General features: G+C 38.2%; 1 protein-coding gene across 2 annotated transcripts in view; it reads left to right on the top strand.

The window, feature by feature from the left end:
- Wdr24 (WD repeat domain 24) overlaps window positions 1-23,627 on the top strand; it is a 347,230-nt gene that overhangs the window by 190,708 nt on the left and 132,895 nt on the right. The window contains exon 9 of one of the 2 annotated variants that reach the window (XM_067141743.2): window positions 17,718-18,276. In XM_067141743.2, coding sequence (XP_066997844.1) covers window positions 17,718-18,276 — 559 coding nt within the window. Of the gene's footprint in view, window positions 1-17,717; window positions 18,317-23,627 lie in introns of both variants that reach the window. The other variant, XM_067141742.2, reaches the window with a different exon arrangement.

Here is a 23,627-nt window from a genome sequence, read left to right as displayed (position 1 = left end):
ATAGTTCCTTTCCCTTCTTTACTTCCTTTACTCAGCTGTTGTTATGCCCCCTCCTCATCTTCTCCCCAGATCATCATCCACCAGGTGAGTTGGCTATACAGTTAGGGACACACAGTTGTGAGCTTGCATTCGGGAGATAGTGGGTTTGAACCACACTGTCGGCAGACCTGAAGGTGGTTTTCTATGGTTTCCCATTTTCACACCAGGCAACTGCCAGGGCTGTACCTTAATTAAGGCCACGACCGCTTCCTTCCAACTCCTAGCCCTTTCCTATCCCATTGTCACCATAAGACCTATCTGTGTTAATGTGATGTAAAGCAAGTTGTAAAAAAAAAAAAAAAAAAAAAAAAATTAAAATCATCTGCAAACATCATTAAATTCACTCTTTCCCCTCTATAATCTTCCCATGCTGCCATCACCATTATGAACAGCAAAGGTGACCATTGTGTTCTACCCACTGTTGTCTTCATACAGTTGTAAAAGTTGTCATGTATTGCTTTTATCATTGTTATTGGTCTATAATGCATTAATGTTTCAAAATAATTCAAATATTATTGTAAAATAGATTAATAACAATGCAAACAATAAAAAATTTATAAGCTTTTCTAGAATGTTCTTTTCTCTGGGTTTTTTTTTTTTTTTTCATTTACTGTACATACTCTCTGCATGCTCCACTACATGAGTAGTACTACATGCACTTACAATACATTTCCTTACAAATGCACAAAAATAAATTACATTTGAATAATTAAATTTCTAGATGACTGTTAATCTTACCAATATCAATCAATATCAGTCTTCCTTTTTCCTGAGAGCTTGAAAGTCCAGAGCATTAACAAATTTGGAAAATTCCTTGAAATACTTTTTTAATAGCACAGATTTCTGCACTGGCCAATTATCACCTCTATTAACACTATTTATCAAGAATTGCCTAATATTTTTCACTTCACTGCACTCGAAAATTATATGATCTATTGTCTGAGGGCTGCTGTTACAGGAACACTCGGAGTTACGTATAATTTTAAGTCTGCATAAGTACGAAGCAATATTTCCATGTCCAGTCAGTATTGTAGTCATATTTGGTGTTAAGTTGATTTTGGATTTTAATCTGCCTGCAACTGTTGGAAAGAATTCCTTTGTAAGTGTGCCTTTTGAAGTTTGTTCCCATTTTTGCTGCCATTCATGAATTGATTCTTCTCTTAGATTTTTCTTTAATGTAGAGATGGGTATTCTATCGAAACAGATTTCACTTAATTTTGCAGCCTCCTTTGCAATTTTATCAGCCAGTTCATTGCCTTCAACTCCTATATGTGCCTTAACCCATTCAAATTTTATTCTCCAATTATTTCTTTTTAGAATAGCTGTAGTCTTTCTTATATTCTCAATCAGTTGGTTATGATTTCTGAAGTCCGCAATGGAGTCAATTGCTATCTTACTATCTGTGTAAATAATTGCTTTCTTATCTTCATCATCCTCTGTCCTAGTAGTTACTAAGAATTCCAGAGATTTTAATATGGCTAATTGCTCCGCCTGATTATTCGAACAGTTGTCTTGCAATTTAAATTTCAATTGATCTATTAATTCATGAGATCTGTATATAGCTATGCCAGCTCCCACTCCTTCACTTTTGCTTCCATCTGTGTAAATTTTCCATGGGATATATTCATTTAATGCTATTCTTGGATCTTCGGTACCAGGAAACTTGGCTGGGTGGAGCCATCTCATAGGTTTTTCTGGGTGATCAATGACATAATTCATAGTTGTTTTGCCTGATTTGATATTGTATAGAGTAACAACCTCTCTAGCCTTGATATCTATTGGAGTAATTCCTGTGATGATGCACAGTGCCTCATGAGATACAGTACGGTACGATCTTGCTATTCTCGATAGAATAAGTCTTTGCACTCTCACGTATTTAATCAGATTGCATTTCTTTTCCAGCGATTCTATCCAGATCGGTGCAGCATATATCAGCATTGGTAATATTGCTCCTTTATATATTATTTCCAAAGCCTGGTGTTTTAGACCCCATCTTATTCTTGCCGATTTTGATAATGCGTTTATTAATTTAATACATTTTTCACTGACTTTATTGATATGGTCATTGAACTTGAAGCGAGAGTCTATAGTTATTCCTAGATATTCCATCTTGTCTACTTGTTCAAGACGTTTCCAATTCATAAAGATGTCAATTGTCTTCTTTGCTTTTCTTCTTCTTGAAATTAACATAACTTTTGACTTACTATCATTGAAACGGGTTTTGTTGTCTGCTGACCACTTAGTAACTTTCCGTAATTCCATATTCACAATATTTTCTGCTTCAATTTCAGTTTCAGCCCTGACTGCAATTATAAGGTCATCAGCAAATGCTATAGCTTTGGTGTTTTTCCCGTATTCCAAACTAAGCAGTGCATTATACTGTACATTCCAGTACCCCGGTCCACAGCATGAACCTTGAGGACATCCTTTATTAACTACTGTTTCGACTTGGATACTATTGGAATTCATGAATGCTGTTCTATCCTTAAAGTAGCTCTTAGTAAGGTAGTACAAATTTCTCGGGCATTTAAAATCTTTTAGGGCCTTTAGGACACATGGCCACCACGCAGAATCAAAAGCTCCTTTTACATCAAGACTAACAATGATGGTTATTTGACCATTTTTGAACGCTTCAGTTATAAATTCCTTAAGTGCCATAGCTGCATCGGTAGTACACTTTTGAGCAGTGAAGCCATATTGATTTTCGCTCAGTAGTTTACTGGTATGAAGGTAGTGATTAATTCTATTTATTAGAAGTTTCTCTAGTACTTTTCCCGCCACATTTAGCAGGCTTATTGGTCGGAATTTGGATGGATCCTGAAGCTTCTCTTTCCCTGGTTTTGTGATTGGTATGATTCTCGCATTTTTCCATCGCTTCGGGAAACAAGCATTCTTCAAGCAACCATTATATAAAGATGTCATAGTTTTAGGGATACTTTCATACGTCCACCATAATATTTTGCTCGTGATTCCATCTTCACCGGGTGTCTTTTTAAGACCTATATCCTTGATTGCAGATTTTATTTCTTCTTCTGTAAATTCCCAGTCATCCGGAGTGTCTATTGGTTCCTCTACTTCCTTCCTTATTTGCTTTTGCTGAACAGTATCTTCCATTTCGTCATCTTTCTGAACAAGATGGTTTAATATGCACTGCATCGTTTCCTTTAAATCTCTTGTGTAGCGACCTTCATTGTTCATAAGAGTTGATACAATCTGAGTGTTCTTTATTTTACCTGATGCTGATTTATAGACTATGTCCCAGGGATTTGAAGATATATTACTACAGTATTCTTTCCAAGAGAGTATCTTTGCATTTCTTATTTTTGCTTGGTATTTAGCTTTTTCAGCAAAGTATTCAGTTTTGCGCTGATCTCGGAGGACATTGTTATTTAACGTTCTCTGGAATTTTCTTCTAAATGCATTTACTTTCTTCCGCATTATCGTAAGTTCTTCATTCCACCAAGGCACTGTTCTGTGTTTTGGGCTAACAGTTTTTTCAGATGGGTTTATGAAACTATCAAAACCACGAAACTTCTGTCTTGATTACTTTTGTTTCTATTCAACCTCTGTCCAAACTAATGCCTTCAAGTATTGGTGTTAATATAATAGTTGTGTACCATTCAGTGGCAAGTAGAATTTACATTATAACTGAGTTGAACTATAACTGTAATAAATTAAGAGCTGAGGGCCAAATTCATAGTCAACATTTATACATAAGTGGAACCCTTAAGTAATAAGGGATCGCTTACAATAAGTATTCACTTATGTGAGTTTGCATTTCAGCACTTAAAGAGCACACTCATTTATACAGTAAGTAACACTGGAGATGTGGCAATGCTGTATATTATGCCTATGCTTCCTGGATAGTGTAGTTCTGGCTACCGAATAGTGGGATGATCTATTGTGTTTTGTTTATCGAAGGAAATTGCGTGACTGTGCGCAAAATTTTTGAGGTTAAAATTGTCTATATTGTATTTGGGTATCAGAATGGATAACAAAACAGCGAGCTGTGACGGCACTGCAAGAACTTGTGTTGAAGTACATGCACATAATATAGAACAAGTAGACTGGCGCAGTTTCTCATCAGAATATGAATGACGTGGGAAAAACTTGTTGTGGACAATGCAAACTATGAAAATGCCCAGAGTCTAATTTTATTCTTAATATAACATGTTTACAGTTATCCAGGTACTCGAACCTATACAAATATTCATTCAAATGTAGAATACCTAGCCTTACAATGCTTTTAATGATTTGACAAATATATCCGTAGCCATAGGCCTAATTACTTCCCCAATAAAATGTAAATAGTATGTTTTGACATGCGATGCCATAATTTCAGAAACTTCTTATATAATCCAGCAAACGATTGGTGGACTAACCTGATATAATTACCACAAATCAACCTTAAAATGAATGGTAGTAGTGCAACACGTTCATTTTTGGTGAACTCAGTATAGTCCTTTACTATTCCATAGGCCTACAGTCTTGATAACTTAGCTTGTAACACATTTCCAGTTAATTAAGCGAAATACCGGTAATGATGATGGTGATGATAATAATAACAATAATAACCTGAAATTAAGGGGTGGAATAAAATCTCAAAACAATATCTTCATTTATGGTGAGATAGTGAGTCATCTAGAGGTTATGTTCATTCTCTCAATCAAAGGAACAAGAATATTCATAACTCTCACTTTACTACAATGAAACCTTCTTTAAATTGTTGGTCAGATTATATTTCGACAAGATTTTTCATCTCTGCTGTGTGCACAGAAAGTATTCTGTGAATGAAATACAACATATTGAGCAAAATCATCCTCCATCTTGCTGCAACATAAGTGAGTCAATTAAGTGTGTGTGGGAGGTCCACTTATAGAAATAAGTGGGACACTTAAGTAGGTAATATGAAATGAAACGTGGCTTATAAGGGGCACTTATGTATGAATTCGGCCCTGAATCTTCAGCTTGAGTAATATAACTAGTTCATAACATACTGTTTGGTTTTCCGCACTTAATAGAGTGAGATAAAAGTGGTGAAAATAGGTGGCAAGGAATTGGCTTTACCTGGCATTTACGTGGCACATTAGTCACAGTGTGTTGGGCAGTTACCCACGGTTGGTGGAATTACTTCAGTTGCTGTACAGAGTAGGAGAAATATTAGACTTGGCTGATATTATTATTATTATTATTATTATTATTATTATTATTATTATTATTATTATTATTATTATTATTATTATTATTATTATTATTATTATTATTATTATTATTATTATAATATTTGCCTTTATTTGTAGTGGCAAAGTTAGGACTCATGGTCCTCTCTTACACTTAACCACACTTCATTAACATTGTACATCTGAGAGCAATATTCATAATCTTATCTTAAAACTATCATTACAAACTATGAAACAAAATAACATAAACTCTATAAATATTCTTAGTCATGTCTTAAAACTATAGTTACAAATTTCAAGTTGAATGACACAAAATACCATAAGCACAGTAAACGTGCATTCATACACACATTCACTCTACCAGATTCATTCAGCCTGGCGGCACACATCGAGGAGATGCTCACGGCAAGACAACTTGAAGGAATTTAAGGATTTTATGGCTCTAATGTTGTGGGGGAGAGGATTCCATATTCTAGCTCCATTTGCAACAAAGGACCGGCTAAATGCTGCTGACCTGCTGAGAGGGATAGCAAGTGTACTGCCGGAGCGTGTGTTATGCTGGTGGAAAGAGGATAGGAAATTGAGTTGTGAAGATAAGTAGAAGGGGTCGATAATAAGGGGTAACATGAACATCATAGAGTAAGGAAAAGATAAATCTAATACACGAGTTCATAGCACATTGTAATCGGTTTAGTTGTTCTCTCGTGGCATCAATTTGTACAACGTCATAGTAGGAAAATATAGGGAGGATAAGAGTATTTATAAGCCTAATTCTCATGTTTAGTGGCAGCATATTTTTATATTTTAGTGGGTGAAGGGACGCATACACTTTTCTACAGATATTTGTAATGTGCTCTCCCCAGTTAAGATTCTCGTTTATAATTACACCAAGATTTCTTACCGAGTTTTCGTACGGAATAATTGTACCAGATAAAGTTAGTGGAGGAATGTTTTTTGCCTCACTGATTTGTTTCGTCTGCCCAACAATAATAGCTTTAGATTTTGATGGATTAATTAAAATACAGTTTTCATGAGCGTATGCACAGATATTATTTAAGTCAGAGTTCATATAACCTATTGCTGGATTGATGTCTGAAATTTTGGAATGATAATAGATCTGCAGATCGTCAGCATACAAGTGGTATTTACAGTGTCTTAGCCGTGTTGATATATCGTTAATATAGATAACAAAGAGAAGTGGTCCAAGTACATAGCCTTGTGGTACTCCTGAATATTTCATTAGCCATTTGGATGACCTATTCTGAAGAATTACGTGTTGTTTTCATTCCGTAAGATATGAGAGAAAGAATTCTAGAGCTGTCTATCCAAGGTGAAGCGATTTCAATTTAGCAACCTGTATGTCTATATTTACTGTGTCAAAAACGCTGCTAAAATCAAGAAGTGTAAGTAATGTCACCTGCCTTTCGTCCATAGCACGTCTCATGTCGTCTGTAACTTTCAGCAGGGCAGTGGCCGTATTGTGTCCCTTTTTGAAACCCGATTGTAAAGGGTCAAGTAGTTTGTTTTTATTTAAATAGTCGGTTAATTGCGCGTGTACTATGCGTTCAAGAGGCTGGGAGAGAGATGAAAGTATGCAAACAGGTCGATAATCTGTTATAAGTACAGGTGAGGAAGTTTTGGGAACAGGATTTATAATGGCATTTTTCCCACATTTTTGGAAAGAGGCCACTTGTGAGGCACGTGTTGTATATATGAGTAATGGCGGGGAGAATAATGTCAATGATGTGTTGTATTATGAGTATGGGTATTTCATCAGGTCCTACAGCAGATGATGTGATTGATAATACCTCGCGTTTCACGTCAGTCTCTGTGACTTTGCGAAATTCAAAGAATGGCCTATTTGGTGGTGGCTGGTTCAGAAGAGATTTTATAGTGTGTGATATTGTGTGTATTTCTGGTTTAATTTTTATTTCAGAAGAATGAGCATTCAATCTCTCCAGAAAGATGTCTGGATTACATGGCTGGGGCAAAGCTTTCTCAATTCCGATGGAACGAAGTTGTTTCCAAGTGTTTGACACATTTAAATTTCCAGCCAGATGATTGTAAAAAGAGAATTTCTTATTTCGAATTATTACTTTAATTCTATTCCGAAGTGTCCTATACTGTTCAAGCACACTGGAAGAGTGTGTGCGTCTGTAGAGCCGGTGTAACACGTCACGGGGAGACATCATTTGTTTAATGTCATCGGTCAGCCATGGAGAAGGAGGTCGGGAGACTTTGGCTGTACGCTTAGGTGCATGTTTATCAAGGAGACCAAGTATAAGTGAACTTAAAGTTTCAACTTTCTTATCGATACCGTTTATATTTTTTACGTCATCCCAAGGACTATTCAAGGCGTCAACTCTCAGATGATCTAAGTTTATATGTTTAATGTCCCTGAATGTGATGTATCTGGACTTATACTTCGGTACTTTGAGTGAGTAAGACAAGTATATTAAGTCGTGTCGATATGCTAGAGGTAGGAATTTGTCCATGTGATACTATTTTCTGTGGGTTTTTAGTGATCATTAAGTCAATTACTGTATGTGAAGATGAGGTATGATTTGTCGGTTTTAGTGGAAGTATTGTCATGTCACACGTCTGGAAAATACTTAAGAGTTGCTTTGTATCTCCAGCCTGTTCCAGTAAATTAGTATTGAAGTCTCCAAATATCAAAATATGTTCATAAGCAGGTGATAGTCTCTGCAGAATGTCTTCAATGTCTGAGAGGTGACCTACCCATGGTGGCCGATAAACAACTCCTATTCGGGCTTTAACTGTTCTCACAGTGATCTCGGCAAAAATGAACTCAGGCCTCGGGTCAGCACAGTGGGCTGATGTGCATACGATTTTACATTTAATATAATCTCTACAGTACAAGGCTACTCCTCCACCTCTTTTATCTATTCGGTCATGCCCGTTATGTGTACCATACTACTAGGGATAGTTGTGCGTAACCAGCTCTCACTGATACAAGCTACGTGTACATTGCTGTTTTCAAGGAGAGGTGTTAGCTCCTCATGGTGAGCAGGTAGGGAATGAGAATTTAAATGAATGCAGTTCAATGAACGTGCGTTGGCCTGAAATACTTTCACTAATGAGCTCTGTCAGCAGGGTGTCTCTGTTCTCGGATAGGAGAGGTTATGGGTAGGGGGACAGTCAGGTCTACAGCTGGCAGTGGTTATAACAGTACTCATCACACAAAGCAGAATACCAAGAAGAATACATGCTTCTTACCTGCATATCTCCTGTGATATCGCGCCGGCTTTTCATGCACTCAATCACATTCACACTCAATAATAAAACACTATAATACAAACTTAAACTAATCCACATTGTCGTCACTTCACCCCCTAGCTGCTTGAATAACATTGTCAAGGTCAGCTCGTGTGGTCATTTGAATTTTCTTCCCATCAGAGCTTAGAATAATGATACGTCCATCCTTAGTCCATGCAGATTTCTGACCGAAGTGGTCATGTGCGGTATTTAGTATGTCCTTTCTCGTTGCTGTTAGCGATTCTGTTATAAGCATACCCGATCCCTTCAGCGATTTCTTTGCACGCCAGATACGGTCACGTTCGTGATATCGCGTGAACTTTATTATGATGGGCCTTTTCCCTCTCTTCACTACCTCAGTTGTAGTTCTCCTTGGTTTCCCAATCCTGTGACAGCAATCTAACTTGTCCAATGTCAAGTCTATCCCTAGGTGGGATTTCACAACACCGAACACCTTATCATAGACATCCTCGTTTGGAGCTTCTGCCACCCCATGGAGTAATAGGCAGTTTCTCCTGCTGTACTGCTCTGCTTCGTCGATTAGGTCGTCCTGTTTGGAGATCTGGTTATGCATTTCGGTAAGTTCAGGCGTCACCTCCTTGAGCTCCTCGGAACTCAAGGGCGAGTGCGTCTAGGGAAACATCGCCGGGGTTGGACTCTTCTGCCATGTGCAACATGTGGTCACAGTTGCTTCTGCCTGTTCATTAATATTTCTGAAGCAGGTGGCCACTCAGAAAAATTGATGCTATGAATAGAGATTTCGTGAGGAAGAGGGCATGGATGGTTTCAAGACATGCTGAAAGCGGGGAAGACCAAGAAAGACGACTAGGGAGCAGGATGGGGATATCTTGTTAGCCAGCAATAGGAATCCATTCCTTCCAGCTGCAGTGATTGGAAGATGTCGTCCGTGATATTCATTTCTTGGAGGTCCACCTTGGTTTCTTCTAGCCAGTTTATTTTGCCCTTCTTTGAGTTGATTACCTTAAATTATCTTTCGGGGGAGTCTATCGCTATCTATTCTATAGATATAGCCATAGAATTTAAGACATCTCTCACATATGGCATCAGTGAACCTGTCATTTAACCCTAGAACTGGGGATATTAAATCTTATGGTGGCAGCCATATTTGCCAGCTTTTACTTGTTTCTCATATACATGGTATTTTAAAAACGACAGTCTGCAGAGTTATGTCAGTGCCAGATGACACCCTTCCTCACGATGTTTCATGTTGGTTAGCTGATTATGGAGAAGTACTGCATTTGTCATATTCACTGAATTTGATGGTATTCCTTTAGTTTGTGGAGTACTTGGTGGAACACTAAAAATTGATGCACTAAGTGCAGGGTGTTGCTAGACCAAGTCCGCCAAGTGCAGAGCCCTGTTTCGTAAAACATTGTTCACTAATATTATTAGTAGGAAACCAATAATATTATGAGTATTAAGTTTCATAGAGTTATTAGGTAATAATATTAGTTAGGCATATTAGTTTATGAGTAAAAACTATTAGTAGTTACTCCTAATAATATTTGTAAATTTTTTCATAGACAATATGACTAATAAAAGTTTTTCATATTATTGGGGTTATTTCCATTAGTGTATTTCGACTCATAATCTATATTATTAGTGAAACCAAAGTGAGTGGTATTTTAATATTTTGGCATAAAATTGTGAAGATCAGTGAAATGGTTGACTCTGATTCAAATAGTGATGAGGAGCGAATGTATATTCACTGTCCAATAAATTTTAGGCCAAAAACAGCCTGTACTGATAGGGAACAAACATATGAATGCAATGAGAGATTTAGGTTGGATTACAGAAGATTTGAATATGTGCTTGATAGGAGAGGTAATGCTCCACTGCAAGGAATGAAGCACTAACCTCTAAACAGCAGCTTCGGATTGCACTCACCTGGTTAGATAGTGGTACACAGTAGCATTCTGTTTCTGATATACATGGTATTTCAAAAACGACAGTCTGCAGAGTTATGTCAGCGCCAGATGACACCCTTCCTCATAATGTCGCATGTTGGTTAGCTGACTATGGCGAAGTACTCCGTTTGTCATATTCACTGAACTTGGCGGGATTCCTTTAGTTTGTGGAGTGCGTATGAACCAGCATTTGCTGATCGATACGGGAAACATTCCTTGAATGTAATGCTCACATGTGGACTAAATGTAGAATTCTTCAGTTGAAAGCGTGGTTTGGCGACCACGGGGCTTTTAGGTGAGTCGTGGCATTGCTCCTACTTACTTGTGCCAGGCTCCTCACCTTCATCTATCCTATCCGACCTCCCTTGGTCAACTCTTGTTCTTTTCTGACCCCGATGGTATTAGGTTGCGAGGCCTAGGGTGTCTTTCATTTTCACGCCTTTCGTGGCCCTTGTCTTCCCTTGGCCGATACCTTCATTTTTTGAAGTATTGGATCCCTTCTATTTTTTCTCTCTGATTAGTATTATATAGAGGATGGTTGCCTAGTTGTACTTCCTCTTAAAACAATAATCTTCACCACCACCACCACCACCACCACCACTACGTACAATTCTGTTTTGTTGTGGGAATTGGCCTGGTAGTGTCAACGATGCTAGGGCTCTTGAACAATAAGAGGACTAATGTTTGGAGACCTTTCCCTGGTGCAGTTCTGCTCAGAGACTCATTCTATCCTTTTATGCTTTAGTTATACCACCAGTAATCCAAGATTTTGCTAGTCCATCTCAACAGAGATATTTAAGAGCACATAAAAAAGAAATAGCAAGCAGGGTTATAGAGTGTGCAATAGGCAGCAACCCAAAAACTTTCCTCAAAGAACATTTCTTCTCTCGCATTACTTTAATTTTTTTTCTGGTAACCATTCTCCTATGTACCGAAAGTCAGAACAACGAAAATATCAAGTGAGCCTATGGAACATATGGATTAATAGCCATTTGTAGTCAAGCACTATCCTACTGCTGGGAACAAACACAAACCAAGAACATATGCAACAAACCAATTCTAACCTCCAGTTGGATCAGCTGACTAATTCACTAATATTATGAGTGAAGACATTTTATTAGTCATGTATACATCTTTATGAAACAGAATTTGGTTAACCAATAAATATTTTTGTGAGTTCTAAAATTATTAGTTAGTTTTAATAAACAGGGTGATACGGAAGACTGTTCTTTTGGAACAGGGTGTCGGTAGACCAGTCCCGTCGAGTGTAGGCGATACGGAACACTGTTCTTTTGGAACAGAATGCTGCTAGACCAATCTCGCTGGAGTGCAGGTGACACGGAACACTGTTCTTTTGAACAGGATGTTCCAGCGTACTGTTCATTTAGAGACCAGTTCCGAGTCTGGAACAGTTCCAAAATAACTGTTGTGTTATTTCTTGCCCATCTCTAGAGTCCTTTATAAATTCTTCGGTATAACAGTATAACAAAATCCAGGCTGACATTTGATGCACACAGGCTGAAAATTATATTAAGAGTTTCACTCTCCAGGCACTTACATAATACCTAAAAGTTAATTGCTGTAAATATGATTTAATATCATATCTTAGTGTGTAATTGATTTGAATGGACAGATACCTCTGGCAGAGAATACATTAGATCAGAAATCCAATAAATCTCAATTAAGCATCATTTTCAAGAATTTATAGAGAATTTCAGAGGTAAGTTTAAACTTTTTGATGCTTGTGTAGGAGAAAACAGGTTTTTTTTTTTTGGTAGAATGATGTCATCAGGGCTGCATGTAAATGTCAAAATACCTACAGTGGCTTCGAACAAAAAATGTTGTAGAAATGGAACATCAAGTTTTCATACAGTAAAATATATTGCAAAGCAAACAAGAAAGAAACTGTGGGAGAACTTGGAAAACAATCTGGGAATGCTAGTTTAGGCGGCAAGGAAACATTTCCAGAGAGAGAGTATGCCATTACAACAAGCTCATTGGCATCCCGTGCTTCATTTCCACTAGAATTAATTCTTCCTTGTTTGCCAGTTAGCAAGTGATTCATGATCGTAGATGAACAATAAGAGGGAAAGGCTGCATCCTGGCCTAGAGTTCCTCAGCTGGGCGCCCACGGAGGTTAGCCCAGTGCGGCCGGTCTGGTGTGACAAATGCGGGCAGCTTACATAGGAAGCATACGTCACAGTGAAGCGAGAGAGCGAACATACTTGAGAGGGATGTGGAGTGGTGACAATCGATTGTGATTATGGACCTCTCCTCCACTACTCGGTACTGTACAGTATTTTAAAAAAATAAAAATTAATGGCCAGAAAACCAACCTTTTAAAGATAATCTGGTTTGATTTTTACAGCGTTTGATATAAACAGTCAGTTTTATTTTCTTATATTTATACATTCAAAGAAAACTGACACATTATAATTTTTGTATTACATTTACACAGATACAGGGTTTAAGCGTACAAGCTACAATTTACAATTCCTTGGATGTAAATGACAATATTTCCATTTAAAAAAAGTAAAATTCCTGTCATTCATTAAGCAATATGAAATATATTTACATAATTCAACAAGTTTATTGACAGAGCTCGATAGTTGCAGTCGCTTAAGTGCGGCCAGTATCCAGTAATCGAGAGATAGTAGGTTCAAACCCCACTGTCGGCAGCCCTGAAGGTGGTGTTCTGTGGTTTCCCGTTTTCACACCAGGCAAATGCTGGGGCTGTACTTTAATTAAGGCCACAGCCGCTTCTTTCCAATTCCTAGGCCTTTCCTATCCTATCGTCGCCATAAGACCTATCTGTGTTGGTGCAACGTAATGAAAATAGCAAAAAAAAAAAAAAAAAAAAAAAAAGTTTATTGCTTGATTTTGCACATTGTTATGTGACTTTCACTATTCACAGTATTTCTGAAAACAGTAAATATTATCAGGCATCAGATGACAATAGCTGGCCTCTAAATGGTAAGGAAGTTTCATCACAAGTGAGGACATAGATATTTACCATCCAAGATTAAAATACAACAATGTATCTACCAATTAAATGTACAGTATGCCTTCAAATACAGTAAGTAATCTAACTGGTAACTGATGTTATTCCCAGTAAGCATGATTTTATTGTTGGTGAGTTTATCAGATAATTTAAATCCAAGCAACCAAAAGCCACAGCTTATCCACCTTAACTCTGCATTATATCAGAGATGTTTCTAAAGCACCTCTTAAAATATAATAGTGAAAATTGTAATTCATTACGTACAGTACAAAGATATTGGAGGTTGTAGGCCTCTCTTTATTGTATCTGGTCAAAATACACCAACTACGATGAACATAAATAACTTATTCCTTACAATGTAAATTGAAAATAATGGGGAGTTCTGCCCTCTTTCTTTCATTATTATTAATTTTACTTTTTTGCCTTCATTTCAAACTTGGGTATCACCGCAGTGATCGAGACTGAATGGGAGAACTTCGCACAGCCTTTGTGGCCTGTGACGTAACTACAATGCCACTGTGGCTGAATAGCGCATGCTCTTCGACTGCCAGCCCGCCCGCTTACAGTGTTGGGCACCCACAGGACAAAATATCCAGCGTGAGAACATGTGGCCTAGCCTAACCTCTGTAATAACTTTGAACCAAGAATAATTTGTGTTTCAGAAGCATATACCCTTCTAAATTTTGTACAGAGACATGTTTAAATCTTATTTAATGCCATTTTGAATTAGAAAGGGATGATGGCCTAAACGTTAGGCCCCTTAAAACAACAATCATCAAAATAGAAACAATGAAATTCAGTACCTTTTTATAAAATAATTAATCAAAATACAAACAATTAAGAAATAATGTTTCCAGTAAAATTTTGGAGAGCTGGGGTGAGAGAGAGTTGATTCCTGTCACCTTGCTAAGGTCTAACTGGACATTCAACCATGATTAGATAGATGCATATCAGTCTTACCCAAATCTGATGGGGTAGATCAAACCTTATGTGTCAGTCATTCCTCCATTTTACTGGACGCCATGTTGGCAGTGGCATGCATTGAATCCCTGCTACCCTGATGCTGCTGGGGCAAAGAATTTTGTATTTACATTTTCTTATTATTCCTTAAAATGTTTCTTTATCAAGTTAAGAAAATGGAAACAGCCAAGTCAAGGCAAGTACAGCTGCCTCGATAACCCGCTTGCTCTACCGCAGTCCAGGTCTCTCCAGCGAGCTGGGCCTCTTTGCCAGCGAAATTCAAGCCGCTTGGTTAATTTAATTTAATTTAATTTAAGCCTCCTCATGTGGTGGCAGGGTGATAGTTGTTGGCCTCGCTCAAGATTCACAGTGTCTTAGTGGCAGCAGAACAGCTAGCTTGGGTACATGTTAGTTGTAATAGCTAACACTTAAAGTGTTCAGTACCACACTCCAGAGGCTACAAGAAAAAACAGTATAGCCACCACTTGCACATAGTCTTGCTAATAAAAATAGCCATTATATAAAATCAATTGTAATAAAAGTGTTTATTTTATTTTTGGATTTTGGCATGTATGAAGTTTTTGGGAGCAATTCATTGATGGTACGTGTAGAGTAGTTTTTCATTGCACGCAGACAAATATTTTTTCCCAGCGTGAACACAGAGCCAAACACAAAGTACAAGAATTTTGTATTTGACTGCTCTGTACGTGTAGGTTTGCCTGTAATGGTGGTATATTGTGAACTTTTGTAGCATTCTCTTGGATTATAGGTGAAGTTTTTGGGAGTTCTATGGCATTCTTAATTAATATAACGGTATACGTCGTGAGGAATATTTTCCCTCATTTGTCGTTGCACCATTGCTCAGTAAATGAGTGAAACTGTAAAACTTCAGCAGCGGTAAAATACCTGCAAAATTTTGCTCATTCAATTTAGGTTAGGCTTTTTAAGTTACACAAAAAGTTAGTCCCAGTATATTTCTGTGGAAACCATGATTTACGAAGCATCTGTGGGTGAAACTGTAAGTACATTGTTTAAAATCTGCTTTGGCTTAAGTTATGATGGTGCCGTAACTGCCGTGAATACCAGTGTAGAAATATGTGCAAGTATGTGGTTGAAAATATTGTTATTCAAGAGAGTTATAATTTCTTAAGTTCTTATACTTATTGATTTATTTATTGTCTGATCTGTTTGCTTGTTATATTTCCACTTAGTTATATAATGAGTTTATAAATTAACAATGTTTGCTGTAGAGAGAGAGGTGGGGCTGCGATTGCTTTTTTAAAATTTAATTTTTACAGCTGGGGTAACGAATGTGTTCACCACACATCACTACATGCTGGAGATGCCTTTGCAGGCCATTCTTCTTACCATTTCTGTTTTAGTTTAAATTGTTAACTATTGGTATCAGCTCTTCACATATGGGTGATTTTGGTGATAGTGGTGATTGTTGCTTTCAGTTGATAATCGGTATGATTATCAGCCTATGGACACAAGTCTAGCTGAGAAAAATACTGTGATCGAAAAGATCAGTACATATATAGGGGAAGTTAAGGGTTATATCTTCTAGTATTCTTGAACGAAAGTGTTATATCTTCTGAGATGTACTGGAGCAGTATCACAGTTTGAGACAGTCATTAAAGTACAGTAGAGTGGGTTTTGTGATTCCCTATATCATTCACATTGTCTGGATGAAATGAACATGTGTCTTCTTAACATCACAACTGTTACACCTTGTTGAAGCACAGTATTCAGTAAAAGAGTTAACCAGACCAAGTGGTACTGTTTGGAGTACCAATGCATGTTATCTGTTCTTTTGCAGAATATTGTTTCATTGTTTACTGCAATGTGTGTCAGCTACTAATGGTATGTTAGAAGTCTGACCAGTGTAATGCCCAGTTGGCAGTGAGAGGGGATGGCTATCTAGTTTTATGGTTGAAATACTGATAATAGTTACCACAAACAGTGCCAACTTATTTAAGTGAAAACATCATCGCTCTCGGTAATGTTGGGGCAGAATCTACATTTTCTGAAGAATTTACTAATGCTGGCAGGTAGTTAGAATTTCTTCAGTGATTGCAATGAACTTATGCCAAGAGGCTAAAGACAAGTGATTGGCTATTACTGGTGGTTTGTAGCATGTCATACAAGTACAGAAGAAAGAGGTTTGAAGGACACGCGTCCTTAGGCTAAGCAGTTACTTGGATTGTTCAGTCTGCTTTTCTTCTTATTTGCTTGGATTGGAGTGTGAATAATTTGTTGCTGAGAAAGCTGTGTGTTTAAACTGGTTTTTTTTCTTTCTTCTTTATATTGTTTTGAAAATTTTTTTATACTAGCATTTTTCTCCATATTATAATGTTGTAGGCTGTTGTAAGTTTTATGAATACCACAGATCTTCTCTCCATTTTTTGTCAACTAAGTTGGATGAAGGCTGGTATAGCCAGTTTTCAAACTAGCTTGTTCTTGTGGCATGACTTCAGATGATTGTAAGAGTAATATGTTAGTCCCTCTAGCAACTTGAAGGACCAGCACCACCACCAGCAGGAGCAGCAGCTGTACAGTTATTAATTAGTTTGTTAGATTTTATTAAACTGGGCAAGTTTGCCATGCAGTTAGGGGCGCGCAGCTGTGAGCTTGCATGCGGGAGATAGTGGGTTCGAACCCCACTGTCGGCAGCCCTGAAGATGGTTTTCCGTGGTTTCCCATTTTCGCACCAGGCAAATACTAGGGCTGTTCCTTAATTATGTCCATGGCCACTTCCTTCCCATTCCTACCCTTTTCCTAACGCCATAAGACTTATCTCTGTCAGTGCGACGTGAAGCAAATTGTTAAAAAAAAAAAAATAAGAGTATAAAGATTTTATTAATTATATTTTTGCCTTCCTGAAATCTTTTGGCAAAGAACCTTTGTTCATAGTGTCATGTAATAAAAGCTTGCTAGCCAGCATTTTGTCTTTTTGTCACAGTATTTTAGAAATTCTGGGTAAATTAGATTATTTTCTATGGCTTTTCCATGTCTTCATTCTGTGAAAGCCATTTTCAGTTTCATGTGATGTGAATGGCTTGGCAACTCTGTATTTTGTAGCATTCCTAGTTGTGAGAAGTTCTCTATTTATCTTCCTTGCACTATTGTGGAGTACTTTTTGAGACTGGCACAATTCTCGCAGCAAATGAAGTGTACTAATGGAATGGACAGCAATGCATTTTTTTCTCTTGTTTGTCATATTTTAAACAGCTTTTCTTTTGGAAATTCTTTTTTACTTTAAGATTCAGTCAATGAGTAAAGTATGTTATAATGCATGCTTGTAACAGTTCAGAATTCTGTCTTTGGTTTTAGGTGAGTCTTATCTGGAGCATTGTGAAGACTCTTTACTCAAGCAAGATGAGTGAATACAACCAGACTCTACCTTCTGCCAATGTATCTCGTGATGAAGCCACACAGGGTACTGGTGGTGGTACTAGTGTGGGTACAGAGACAGCAGCCACAGTGGGAGTAATGGATGGAGATCAGCGGTCACTACTTGGAGGTGGAGGGGAAACTCCTTGTGCCCCAATGAGTGGAGAGGATGAGACTGAGACTGATGAAACATCTGAGCAGCACTTTAGTGGACGAATAGGATTGGGCCCTGTCTCAGGCAATGTAGCAATTCCACAGGGTGACTTTTTCTTTGGTGATGGAGAAGTTGATCCTCTGTGTATAGACTTTGATCGTGTTGGTCTGGGATCAGGCCCTAGCAATGGTGGCTTTTTAATAGGCACTCAGATGATGTTGGATGTACAACAGCAAGACTGGACTTTGCCTAGTGAAGCTTTCCCACTCCGACATGAAATACAGGACAGATCACCTCCGCCAGAACAGTTTCCTAATCATGGTTCTCCGGATCTGAACGACCAGGGTCAGTGCCTGATTTTTTTCTCCAGTTGCTATGCAATAAGGTCTGTCCAGAAGCTTTTCAAACATTCTCTGTTGTGAAGTCTTCTTTTGCACACGTGGTAGATGACAACAGTCTAACTCAAATCAGTGTTTTATCAAATCCAAAATGAACCATATAGTCATTCAAATTCTTCCCAAATTTCAGGCATCTGACAAGGAAACATCGGCAATGGGTAAATCGCTGATCGCGATGAAACTTGGAAAACACATTAAGGTACACGTAAAAATGATGTCGGCATCAATTTTGAGTGCCAACATTCATTAGGGCGTTAACTACAGGGCCTAAAAGTTGCGACATTTCAAATTCCGCGCGATCAGCGGTGAATACCTGCTGGCCAATGCTAAGCTGGCACACTGCGTATCGGGAGACACGCCTCTGCAGCTCCTCCCCTCCCCGCTCCAATTGGTTTGCCACCGCACCTTCCCCTTCTCCCCGCGCTTGCCGGCCACTTAGCTGTCGAAGAGAACCGGTGCTACACTTTGCGTACTCTATCAGCATTCCTCATATCTCTCCTAGGTAATTTCCACGTTGTATTAGTCAGTTTACGTTTTCTGAAATGTTTATGAAAACGTTTGCACCGGGCGAGTTGGCCTTGTGGTTAGAGGCGCGCGGCTGTGAGCTTGCATCCGGGGGATAGTGGGTTCGAATCCCACTGTCCGCAGCCCTGAAGATGGTTTTCCGTGGTTTCCCATTTTCACACCAGGCAAATGCTGGGGTTGTACCTTAATTAAGGCCATGGCCGCTTCCTTCCAACTCCTAGGCCTTTCCTATCCCATCGTCGCCATAAGACCTATCTGTGTCCATGCGACGTAAAGCAATTAGCAAAAAAAAAAAAGTACGGTGCCTGTTGTTAATTTTGATTTGTTTTGGTTTTTTTTTCACTATTTTTTAATGTTTCGAATAGACCAAAGATTGTTTTTGTTTACTATCAGTTATTGACAGGGAGTTTGCCCAATGTAATTGTTACGGAGTCATTTATTGTGTTGCCTTGTAATTGTTTTTTGTTGTACCAGTTCATACAATACCCATTTAACTTTTTGCATATGTAACTGCCATTATACCCAGAAGACTGTAGTGTGATACTTTAATATCGGTACTTGTTGAATACATAGACCTTCGTCAGCTATAACGCAAAAGTGCCGGTACAGTAAGACTACAGGTCTGCCTGTGATTACTGTATATCTATTGCATATATAAATGCACATCTTTTTCATGTTTCAAGGCTTTTCTTATTACGTCAAACTTTACTACATTCCATGTCATACTCATATCGAAGTTGCCTATGCATTAAATTTATTTATATTCGACAACCATTGCTGCAATTGAAATGTGTTGTGCCTGTCACTGCAAAACATAAATAAATCGTTCAGTACAAGCACAAATAAAATGATTCTACCTATAGGCCTATTCATTATACCAGAGTACGCAATACGGAAAATACCAATAGTTTCAAACTCCGAGTTTATAATTGTTGTTGTCGTCCGCGATGTTGTTTCGTTATGACACAACTGGTAGCGTACACAAAATGGGTGGGGGGAAGGGGTCATAAAAAGATGATCTGGACCTATAACCAGGTTTTGATATCCCGAGGTACCGAATCTCATTACATTCATTGAGATCCTCTACCCGGGCACGTAATTTCTTTACATAAAAAGGTATTTAACATTATTTAAAGGTGGGAGATTTACTTAGTGGTGGGTGATTTAATTTCATTAATTCCATATGTATGTCCACTCTAAAGGACACTATCGACAACTTTAAGGCGTTTTAGAAGTAAATAATAATTTAAGCGTAGGTAGAGCGTGGTACCCCATCCCACGTTTCCGTGGTACTTAACTCGGAGTTATACTCACGAATGACAACTCACTGGAATTAGCAGGAATGAAAATATAACATTTGAATAAAATATGGGTATATTAATGTAGGTTATTTATTATCATTATGTGTGAAACGGAACGTAATTTAAAGGATTCCAATAATTACAGTACGAAAAGAAGCAGTTGGTCCCGTTGAACAGCTAAGCAGCCGGCAAGCGCAGAGAGAAGGGGAACGTGCGGTGGCGAACGAATTGGAGCGGGGAGGGGAGGAGGTGCAGAGGCGTGTCTCCAGATACGCAGTGTGCCAGCTTAGCATTGGCCAGCAGGTATTCATCGCTGATCGCGCGGAATTTTAAAAGTCGCAACTTTTAGGCCCCGTAGTTAACGCCCTAATGAATGTTGGCACCCAAAATTGATGCCGACATCATTTTTACGTGAACCTCAATGTGTTTTCCAGTTTCATCGCGATCGGCGAATTACCCATTGCCGATGTTCCCTTGTGAGTGAATTTTCCAATTCCAAGAGTACACAGAGTAATAACAGTAGGCACAAGTATGCCACCCCATGCTAAAATTGCACCCTTTCGACATTCATATGAGGAATCTTCAATTAACGAAAGAAAAGAGGAAACATCTTACAGATTATTAATTAATGAAATAAAGTATGCCATAATGGATTAATAGTTCTTGCCTTAATTTTGCAATAAGTGCTAAAAGGTATATCCATTTTCATTTAAGCAAATCTGGAATCTTAGAAAAAATACATGATTACATTTATAGTAACCCAAATTCATCAATGTCTTTGTTCACCTTCCTCATTTTTTTGGATCTCAACATTTGGTGAATTGTCCCTGTAGACTTTTGGTTTGAAATTTCCCCCATAAGTGAAAGTCACACGTATGGAGATTATAAGCATGAGCTGGACAAAAACTCCTGCTAATCATTCTATCACCGAACATGTTCCTAATTCCTTGCATGAAATTTAGAGTGATATGGACCATTGGAATGTCTTGCTGAAATGATGCAAACTCTGTATCTTTTTCTCAGTCGGAATTTCAAAGGTAGGGTGTAAAATACTGTTCATATATTGTTCTGAGATTCCTGTTTCAATGACATTCTATACGTACAATATGGAGGTACATACAGGGAAACGACATGATGGACCCGACAGAGTGAGCAACAGTGGTAAGGATGTAGTGGAGAGACTAGTCCAGACGATTTCTGGCACTCAAAGAGTAATGCAATTTGCAATGTTCGACGAATTCCTCACACACTTCCCGAAAGGCTGTGAATTTGTCAGATTTCTGACGATCTACCCTGCTTGTGAAATCGTCAAAACTGCAAAGCAGTCAATAGGATTGAAACCTTCTGAGACTCATAGTTGTGCAAAAAGCTCAACACCTGTACCATCTGGAGCCCATAAATCTTTTAGATTTGTGTGAGACGACTTCTGACGTCCTGCTAGGTAGAGAGATCCTATTACTGCCTGCACCTCTACACGGTTTGTGTCTGGGGCATCCTGAGGCCTTTGGTAATTTTCTTGTCATATTCCAGTCCATAGATTTGTGTAACATACAATTTTGTCTAGCACATCATCAGGGAAGAATAACTGCCATGATTCAATGGGAGATGTTACATTACGAGCTAAATTTAACGGGCCAGACAAGTGCGATACTACATTATGTCTTCTGGCTCGTCCCTTAGACCTAGTACAGTGAATGTCCCACTTAGTTAGCTTGTCCTTTCCAGTGTATTTAGGTATTGCTATGTTTTTTGATAAAACCCTGTTCTCTGATACATCCATATTTTCATCTTCAGTATTTACAGTCACTTTCTTCAAGAAAATCGTCATTGTTGTCGTCTTCTTCTAAAATATTACATACCTCTTCTGTATCATTCACATCATCATAAAAAAGCCTCTTCCTTGCACTAACTTGTAGTTTTCGTAATGTCTCATTACGTTTCTCTTCATTTTCCACACTATCAATCAATTTGTTTATCCTATCAACTTCTTCAGGATCCATTTTCACTCATAACACAAGTAAACAGTCCAACAATTTATGTATACTAATTGTCACACGTCCAGTGTTAGAACCAAATTTAACAAACAGCAGTAGTCGCTTGTGATCGAAAGCACTGCGCACTCACGCAAACATCCACAACGACAACAGAATAGCAGCTAGAGAGCACTATCAGTCTTTAAACACTAGAGGAAGAGGTTTGAAGGACAGACGTGAAAACTGGTATTTTGAATCTCCTTTAAAAATAAACATTTTTTTTTGTTCTATGAAAATCCACCAAGGGCCAGGTTGAAAAGAAGTGAAGGGAGTTGAATTCTTTTTATGAGGATACTTATATCTCTAAAACTGAAAAAGTCACAGGCGTGAAAATTGGTACCGGTATATATCTTTATACATAATAGGCAATTAACACCCACTAAGGAAGGGTTTCAAAAAATGCTACCCCTAAGGGGATGAAACGGGGGTAAAACCCTAAAGACCAAAATATTCATTCCTCTGAAACCATTGACCATACTAAGTTGAAATGGCACTCAATGATTGCTTCTTTATGTATTAGATGTTAAATAAGACAAGTTTAGAAATAAATAAACCCTTAAACGTAAAATGAGGTTTAATACCAGAAAACAAATATATTCCTTTCTCTGAAACCGTTGGACATATGAGGTTGAAATTTAACATGATGGCTCCTCCTGTATATCTTAGATTTTCAATAAAACATAGTATTAAAATAATGCACCTCTAAGGGTTGCTGACTAGGGGTGTGGGCTGACAACGTAAATATTCCTTTCTCTCCAACTGTTTGCCATATGGGCTTGAAATTTCACATGATAATTGTCCTATATGTAAGCCTCTGTGGCTCAGGCGGCAGCTCGCTGGCCTCTCACCGCTGGATACCATGGTTCAAATCCCAGTCACTCCATGTGAGATTTGTGCTGGACAAAGCAGAGGCAGGACAGGTTTTTCTCCGGGTACTCCAGTTTTCCCTGTCATCTTTCATTCCAGCAACACTCTCCAATGCCATTTAATTTCATTAATCATTCATTAATCGTCCCAGAGGAGTGTGACAGGCTTCAGCAGCTGGCACATTTCCTATCCTCGCTGCTAGATGGGGGCTTCATTTATTCCATTCCTGACCTGGTTGAATCATTGGAAACAGGCTGTGGATTTTTAAATTGTCCTATATGTAATAGATTTTTAAATAAAAAGTGGTCTTAAAGCAGTGCACCTCTAACTTATGGGGTTTCAACGGGGGGGGGGGATGACGGTGAGGCCTGATTACAAAAATATCATTTTCTCTGAAATCGCTTGACATACAAGTTTGAAATTTCACATGATTGTTGCTCCTATATATCTTCGATTTTAAATGAGAAGTGGTCTTGAAACAACATATTTCTAAGGGGTTTTGACTGGAGTTTGGGGCCTGATGACAAAAGAAAAGTCATTTCTCTGAAACCCCTTGAAACTTCACATGTGCA

This window comes from Anabrus simplex, chromosome 2 (assembly GCF_040414725.1).
Source record: "Anabrus simplex isolate iqAnaSimp1 chromosome 2, ASM4041472v1, whole genome shotgun sequence".
NCBI lineage: Eukaryota > Metazoa > Arthropoda > Insecta > Orthoptera > Tettigoniidae > Anabrus > Anabrus simplex.
This window is presented reverse-complemented; position numbering and strand designations above follow the sequence as displayed.